Source organism: Trachymyrmex septentrionalis, unplaced genomic scaffold (assembly GCF_001594115.1).
Source record: "Trachymyrmex septentrionalis isolate Tsep2-gDNA-1 unplaced genomic scaffold, Tsep1.0 scaffold121, whole genome shotgun sequence".
NCBI classification, from domain to species: Eukaryota; Metazoa; Arthropoda; class Insecta; order Hymenoptera; family Formicidae; genus Trachymyrmex; species Trachymyrmex septentrionalis.
The window spans coordinates 973-9,421 of NW_017304341.1; the positions used below are offsets into that span (position 1 = coordinate 973).

Below are 8,449 nucleotides of genomic sequence, written 5' to 3' on the forward strand. Positions count from 1 at the left end.
TGAAATTATGTGAGTATAAAAAAATTCGAGGTAAGTCGAATGGGTACCCTTATATTAACGGGATATTAATAATTAAATTTTTGGAAAATACAAAAAATAAGGAATTGTTAAATTTTATATAATAAATTTTTTAGTATAAAAATATAGTTTTTTAAAATCCCATTATTATCAGGTTCGATTTATCTTGAACAGTTGTACCCGAGAAACTTTTGTACTCATACATATAAAAAATTACAATTAACGCATGTATTTTATTATTATTTTATTATTAAATTTATTCCTTCGTAGCCACTATTTCATAAAGAAATCATTCTATTCGTTTATTTTTAATAAAAGATGATTTTTATTGATGTGGTAGAACATATTTTCTCGCGAATTTTAATATTATATTAAAGATGTGATAAAAATAGTGATTGTAATTGACATGCTACCCAAATTATTATTATCACAAGTAGTCTGAAAGATTCGAGATGCATTCCCTCCTGTAGAGAAGAGAAAGATCACTGGTATTTGACGAATGCTTAACTTTTCTTTGCAAATGGATCTTGTGAATTTGACGTAGAATCAGAATTAAGTTTACTCTCCACTGAAAATTGTTCTTCTTTGTATCGAATACTAATCAGCGGAGGGACTTTGATATAATGAAATTATTGAGATAGTTGTCTTGAACACGATGAAATAATGTTATTATAAATTTATTAATAACTTTTTATCGCGATATTATTAAATTTTATATTCGCAAATTAATAATTAATAATAAATACGATGTAATTGTTAATATTTCTTCTGCGTTTATCAATATTTCATTAAACATGGGTTTAGAAAAATTTGTGTTATTATACGTATTTTCGATGTTTTCGTATAATCCCGCATTTCTAAAATTTATTAATTATGTTTCTATATTTACACTTTTATTATATTTTGAACAGCATTGATAATTGTATATATTTTATTGTAAATAATATATTGTATTGTAAATAACTATTATAATTGTAATATCGAATTATTATAATTGTGTAATATCGAATTATATAAAGGATAATACAATAAAGAATAATATTTAAAAAATTGCAATTTCACTAACGAAATACAATAAAATAATTAAACATAAAAATAAAAAATAAATTAAAGATGTACTTAACTATAAAAACGGTCTACTAAATTTATTAGTAGCTTGTTTGTTTTATGGGTGCGTATATTTACAAAGAAAAGAGGACCGCCGATAAAATTGGCGGGGGTGGTGGAGGGCCTCTATAGCTCGTTTTAGCTAAATCATATCTTAAATTGATAATATATGTTTAGAAAAGATTGAATTTATTAAAAGTCTCTATCTAATCGTTAGTAATTATAGAGACATTTTGATACATATTAGTAATTATGTTTAGTAAAAACGGGCTGAAAATTTGGATAAAGAAACATAACTTCATAATTTTGTAAGATATTATAAGAGAAAATTCACTAAATTAACTTGTTTGAATTTTCAATTTTGTTTATTAAAATTCAACAACTTTTATTTACATATATAGGAGATGCGAAATTCAATTTTTTTTTTCCGTTCAAGGATCCATTAAACTGATTAAACTATCCTTTCTATGGATAGTCAGCATGCTTCTATCCTGAGGATTTAATACAGAGACGAACCATATCTACTTTCGACGATACGATTTTATCGATAGTGTTAGAAAATGTATATAATCACGTAATTCTCAAGTTGAAAATGTACAGGCAATTTCAACGGCAACAGAAAAACGGTGTGGCCTCTCTCAGATTTCTCTCTGATTGAGTATATATAGTTAGAAATTTTGCTTTAAGCGGTTCTGTTTATGTAGTTTCCTTTTTGTATATATTTTCTTAATGAATTTTTTATGCCCGTTTCTACCAATGCAGTTTAACTTTAATCTCGGTTCAACTAACTCTTCATCTTTTTCTAGTTTTAAGAATAAGAAAAAGATAAGTTGAATCGAGATTAAAGTTAATCTGCGTTGATGGAAATGGGCTTTAATAAGTTAACTGCCGATTAACTTGTTAAGAGTTGATTAAGGTGATCTCGTTTGCATGGATCCTGTAACACATTTGACATCTCTGATATTCGTTTTCCCCGCGTAGTGCAGTATTTATCGTGCTTGAGCCACGCTAAAGGGTCTCATAGGGGGAGCAGGGAGAGAGTGGCCTGTGAGGCTCTCTAAGCCACGTCGGTGGGAGAGACACGACTCGTGGCTACGCCAATCGCATATGACCACGATCGCAATGGCGGCGTGGCTGGACAGTTTTGTGTTATCGGTTGGTTAGGAGTCAGTCTGACGGTGCCGAGTACGTTTAGTCTCCTTATTTATAACATAATACGTCGTACGCAGAGGAACCGATTTTTTTCTCCCCTCAGACATGTACGGTCTCCTGATAGTGGCACTGTTGGATCTAACCCTCGACGGTACGTGCACCTCTAACCTTCTCTTTCACCCTTGCGTAAATGAGCCATTTATCCGCACGAACGACTGATATAATGCCTGTTTTTTTAGTGGTCGGAAGTGTCTCGCAAGCGGAGATTGCTAAACATCTGGAGTACGGCAGGGAATTCCTGGCGAAGGGTCAACTACAAGATGCTTTGTCACACTACCATGCAGCAGTTGGTACGTTGAATCGAGAATTCGCACCCGGTTTTTAAATTTTTCGCGAGAGTGATTCTCTTGTTAACAGCTGTTTTTATGCTGGATAGGAGGGCAATGGTCTAAGAATTCAAAGCTGAATTTCTTTCAGAGGGGGACCCGAGCAATTACTTGACGTATTACAAGAGAGGTACAGTTTATTTAGCGCTGGGCAAAGCTAAGTTTGCCCTCCTCGACCTCGACAAGGTTCTAGAACTGAAGGCGGACTTTACACCAGCGAAACTGCAACGTGGTAACATTTTACTTAAGCAAGCTCATTTTGACGAGGCTGAAAACGACTTTCACGACGTGGTATGTCATCCTTTGTGTTTGTATTGATCGTTTTTCAGCCAGAGATACAGATGATTCAGTGAATTAGAGACTCTGTAACAAAGTTTGACCACAAGCAATTTTGTCAAAACAAGAGTGAAAAAGGATATATATGTTTGTGTTCACGCTATCTCATTTTAATTTGTACTATCTTATTCATTCTAATTTACTAAAGTTAACAAAAATGACAGACCAATAAAAAGTTCGTCATTTCATGGTTAGACTCTGATATAGAGTATCTACAATGAATTATTTCATTCTTGCTTAATAGGTACTAATAGCTTTCTACAATAAGCTATTCAGTCATAAATTAGAAATCAGGAGCTAAAAATTGACGACTGTGAATGGTCAATTTCTGGCTTCTAACTTCTGATTTATGACTAATGGCTTATTGTAGAATGCCTCTAACACTGGCACGTAGGATGTAATGATTTCTTTATTACATTGTTAACTGTGTCTTTTGCTGGCAAACATCTGTTATATTTTTATACTTTTTACGTTTTGTATGTTCGTCTCATGTTGCCTTTCTTTTTATTCTAGCTAGCATTAGAACCAAATAATAGGGATGCCTTGAATGCCTTAGATAGGTTATATCCAGCTAGAGAAGATATGAAATTAGTCGATATATTTGTGTATAATGGCGATCACGTAGCAGCTGTACAGCAAATTACTCGACTCATCGAGATATGTCCATGGTCCTCGTATCTTAGAGAACGTAGGGCGGAGAGTCATGTTGCCCTCGGGGATTTTATGAGTGCTGTATCGGATATACGTTCAACTACCAAATTGTTATCTGATAATACGGAGGGTTTCTTCAAGCTCTCGACGTTGCTCTATCGTCTCGGAGACGTTGATGAGGCATTAAAGTAAGTAATTAATCATTAGAATAATCGATATTTTTATTAAGACGCACAACTAATTTATCATAAATATTTAGGGAGATTCGAGAATGTTTAAAGCTTGATCCTGACCATAAGCAATGTTTCCCCTTTTATAAGAAGATTAGAAAGATAAAAAAGTTGTTACAAGATGCGGAGACAGCACTAGAAGAAAAGGATTATGACGCGTGCATTGATCCAGCTCGTCGTGTATTAACGCAAGAACCAAACGAGCCGAAAGTGCAATTCATGGCTTATCATTATCTCTGCAAATGTTACTCAGAAAATTCTGAGGCAACTCAGGCGATTAGTAATTGCCAAGAGGCTTTAAATATCAGAAGAGAACCGAGTGTATTGTGCGACAGTGCAGAAGCGTATCTTGCCGCAGAAATGTTCGACGATGGTAATTTAATCTTATGTTTAGTACAAAATATAATTTAGACTATCAATAGTTTAAAATAATAATCAAATTTAAAAAGGAGTTGGGAATCAATATGGTGCGCAATTCTATAACAAGAATACTTTAATAACTCAAAATAGTAAAAAAAAAGCTAATAAGAGTCAAACAGCAATAAAAGCAATTCTTTAAAATTAGATCAATGCAAATGTATTAAATATAAACATATAAAATATAAATTACGAAGCTCCAACATAATAAAAAAAATCTTCAACGTTACGGAATACAATATATTTTATGTTTCGGTCTTGTGTTTAGGCACTAGGTTTACTATTTTAATAACTCATTCACAACCTACACAAAATTTAAAATTATACAATATTACATAAATTGCATATTTTGTTTTAAATATGAATCTTCAACGAGTAAAAAGCGAATAGAAATTGAAAAATTCAAATTTGCGCAAAAATATGCATGAGAAAGATACGGATTTCAGTTTTTTAATTTCTATTCGTTTTTTACAATACTTGTTGAAGAGGGTTCATATTTGTACCGAAATATGCAGTTTGTGTAATGTACGATTTTTAATTTTGTATAGATCATGAATGAATTGTCGAAGTATTCTTATTGCAGAACAACTGCGTATTTTTTACAGAAGTTACATGAACTTACATTTCTTGCTACAAAATCTGCCAAAATTCCTTTTTATTTTTGATTATTATTTTAATGTTATATATTTTATGCCAAAGTATATAGGGCTTTCCCATTTTATAATTGTAATGTAATAAACGAATATTTTTTTCTCTTTTAACAGCCATCAGGGATTTTAAGGAAGCATTAGAAATAGATTCAAACTTCCAAAGAGCCAAACAGGGACTGCAAAAAGCGCAACAACGGCAAAAGTTATCGGAATCGCGAGATTATTATAAGATTTTAGGTGTTCCAAGAACGGCGAATAAGCGGGATATTATCAAGGCTTATCGGAAAGCGGCACAAAAGTGGCATCCTGATAATTTCCAAGAGGGCGATGAGAAGAAACGCGCGCAAAAGAAGTTCATCGACATCGCCGCTGCTAAGGAGGTTCTTACGGACGACGAGAAGAGGGCGAAATTTGATCAGGGCGAGGATCCTCTGGATCCGGAATCGGGCCGGCACCAGCAAGGCTTCAATCCCTTCCAGGAGTTCCATCACTTCCACGGTTCTCCCTTCCAGTTTAAATTCCACTTCAATTAAACACGCCCCTATCTCGCGTCGTGATAGAAAAATTACCATTCTCAAATTCTAACGCGCGCATGTATGCGCACACCCGTCGCTTCGTTTGCGACGGTATCTTTACTTCGCTCTAGCCCGAATTTCATTTCGCTACCTCGTCGTTGGAAATCGCACGTATTTAAGTCGTAAATGGACTCGGGAGATCCTATGTGCGCGAATTGTGTCGATAACAGATCAATGGCCATCTCGTGATACTGGGCAACTCAAACTGTCTCGGCACGTATCTGATAAGACGCAAAGGTAGATTTAATCGCTCACACTAGTTCGTCTATTGCAAAAACTTATAAATACAGTACTTTCTAGTACATGCAGACTGAGCGATGAGTATAATCCTATTTCGGTTTACACATAAACGTTTGTCGCGTTGTAATTTTATCATCGCATTATACCAATCTGTACACTGCTGGTAAAATCGTGATTATTTCCCACGTTACAATACGTAGGGAATGTACAGTGATCATCACACTGCCACTGATTGCTTCAGCGGCTGTCATTTTTAGCTTGAGAAAGTGCGACAGGATCGAGAATAAGTCCGAGAGACATTATGTCTTTATCGAGTACGATACTAAGGTATATTTATATCATTGTATACTACTTATGTGTACGGAATTCGTACTCGGTAATGTAAAAATAATGTGTAGAACAATGCTGTGCGCTTGTCATGTTTGCATGTGTGTGAGTCAGACCTTCATGTAAATACTGTATTTCTGATATTTGTTTAAAAATATATTTGAATAATTTATACAGATACTTCGAAGGCATTATTAGTGTGTAAAGAAAATGGTAATTCTCTTTTCAGTAATAAAATGTCAAACTCTCTGTCGTTTGTTCAGACACTGAAGCTCTTTTTTTCTTAGATGTATTCTTTGTCTCTTCTTTTCATTAGGCTTTTCTTTTTTGGCGCTTTTTTTTTCTCTTTTTCAATTTTTTCCACAAACCTTTATATTTTCCTAATTGGTTTCTTACCATGTGACCTCTCCATATCGATTGGATAACAGTTGCGGCTTTTCTTAGCTTCTCTTCTTCCTTCAATCTATTTTCCTCGACAATGCATTCCTCGATCAATTTCTGCCGTTCGTCCATTAAAGCGCGCATTTCTTCTATTTTTAATTTTTCTTCTTCTATTAGTTTCTATTAGCGGATGAAGATACTCATTATTAAACTCAAGCTTATCAGTATCGTTGTATTAAACAATTAATTTGCTTTTTTTTATTTTTTTGTATGTTAAGTTTGTTATCTTTTATTTGTTAATATGTTTATTTTTAGTTAAATATATATATATGATATATATGTGTACTATACGGATTATATTATTTTTATTTTATTTATTCAACTACAACTTATTACATTAATCTTCGAATATACCTTTAATTCATCGATTTCATCCTGTCGTTCCACAAGCTCCTCATTGTATTTCTTCATCCACATATCTATCTGCTCTTCTTTCTCTTTGATATCTGCTTCTAAATAAGTATGTATTTCAGCCGAAAAAGCCTGTTCCGCATTGTACTCCCTTGAATATTCACTCAATTTGTTCAGCAAATCTCTGTGTTGTAGTTTCAGTTTGAATTCCTGCTGCTCCAATCTAGCTTTCGCCCATTTTTCCGCATAGCCTGAATGCAATGTACTCAATCAAAACACTATGAAATGCATTTATATGGATTATGCGTTACCCAATTTTCCATTATTTATGAATGTCGCGTGATCGACTCGCGCGTCGCTTTCCTGCGCGAGTTTTATCGTGTTTTTCCTGTCTTCCTCGTTCACTTTTTTATCGAATTCTAGTTGTTCTCGAAGTTGTTCAGCTCGGCTGAGCCACATCTGGGCGCTTTCTTCAAGATTATGTTCGCCTTCAAGTTTCTTCGCTATATTATCAACCTCTTTTTGCAGACTGTCAAATGTTCTATGGTTCCTTATTTCGTGAAGGACTTTTTTTAGAACTTCATATACGTAGTTCCTAAATGTAGATTTATTGGAGAAGCGGATGCAAATTAGCGCGATTGCCAAAGAGCACCTTCCTTTTCAAAGATTCTTATTTTTTAAATAGGATTACTGGGACAGTAAAGTACCAAAATATTTTTGCGAAAGATTTGAATATACACAGAGCCCCGATAAAAGCATCTCGAAATAACGTATTATTTTCTGAGATCTTGTGATGTTTTTTTAATGAATTTTATACATATCTGCTAGTCATCAAAGCAATTAGAATGTAGAGTATACTTTTGCATAAGTATATTATAAAACATGTATGAGGATGTTTTTGCGCACCTTTCTCTCTGCAATTTTTCAGCCTTCGTGGGAACAATTGGTAACAGCCCCATGTCTTCTCTGAAGATAATTTCAGGTTCATCAGGCACCCCGTATGTCTTGTCGATTGTCTTGAACGAGTCATCCCAGCGTGGGTCGACGTTGGCTGGTATAATGAATCCGATTATGGCGAGCTGGTGTAAAAACTCCTCGAGGACGGAGGATATAGCGGCTGCTTCTAGCGGCGTGAATGATGGAACTTTCATTTCCGCATTCTGCATCTCATCTTTTGATGATAACGGTGTGTCTTTAGGCGATTCGGGAAGTTTCAAAAGTGTTTCAGACTCGATGAGATCTAATAACTGAAAAATAATAAATATCAAGTTCAGATTTAGATGATCTAATCAATTTGTGTACATCATTTAATGTCAGATTTTTTGATAGAATTTTATTTATAATTTTGTATACCATGTATTTTAATATATATGTTGAAATGTATACTCCAATTCTTTAAACATTTCTCGTATTATACGATATATAATATTATAAATAAAACATATATAAAATATGTAAATTTGACTATCTCAATGTTATCTTACTTTATATAAATAAATATATAGATAAATACATATATCTATTTATTTATTTATATAAAGTAAGATAACATTGAGATAGGCAAATTT

General features: G+C 33.6%; 2 protein-coding genes across 2 annotated transcripts in view; one reads left to right on the top strand and one right to left on the bottom strand.

Annotated features, from left to right (window-relative positions):
* Positions 1 to 2,262: 2,262 nt before the first annotated feature.
* LOC108755059 (dnaJ homolog subfamily C member 3) lies at positions 2,263 to 5,498 on the top strand. The gene is made up of 6 exons (XM_018497806.1): positions 2,263 to 2,428; positions 2,517 to 2,627; positions 2,755 to 2,954; positions 3,513 to 3,838; positions 3,910 to 4,253; positions 5,062 to 5,498. Exons 1-6 carry the CDS (start codon positions 2,383 to 2,385, stop codon positions 5,478 to 5,480), a joined length of 1,446 nt encoding a protein of 481 aa, XP_018353308.1. The 5' UTR covers positions 2,263 to 2,382; the 3' UTR covers positions 5,481 to 5,498.
* Positions 5,499 to 6,286: 788 nt separating this feature from the next.
* LOC108755065 (IQ domain-containing protein G-like) overlaps positions 6,287 to 8,449 on the bottom strand; it is a 2,997-nt gene continuing 834 nt past the window's right edge. Inside the window, 5 exon segments of the mRNA XM_018497820.1 lie at positions 6,287 to 6,432; positions 6,435 to 6,650; positions 6,885 to 7,132; positions 7,193 to 7,476; positions 7,788 to 8,128. Coding sequence (XP_018353322.1) covers positions 6,373 to 6,432; positions 6,435 to 6,650; positions 6,885 to 7,132; positions 7,193 to 7,476; positions 7,788 to 8,128 — 1,149 coding nt within the window. The 3' untranslated portion in view covers positions 6,287 to 6,372.

Excerpts from the sequence above, each read along its gene's own strand:
- LOC108755059 (XM_018497806.1), top strand. The coding sequence starts at position 2,383 with ATGTACGGTCTCCTGATAGTGGCACTGTTGGATCTAACCCTCGACG. Across the intron at positions 3,839-3,909 it reads GACGTTGATGAGGCATTAAA|GGAGATTCGAGAATGTTTAA; the intron begins GTAAGTAATTAA and ends ATAAATATTTAG. Across the intron at positions 4,254-5,061 it reads CGCAGAAATGTTCGACGATG|CCATCAGGGATTTTAAGGAA; the intron begins GTAATTTAATCT and ends CTCTTTTAACAG.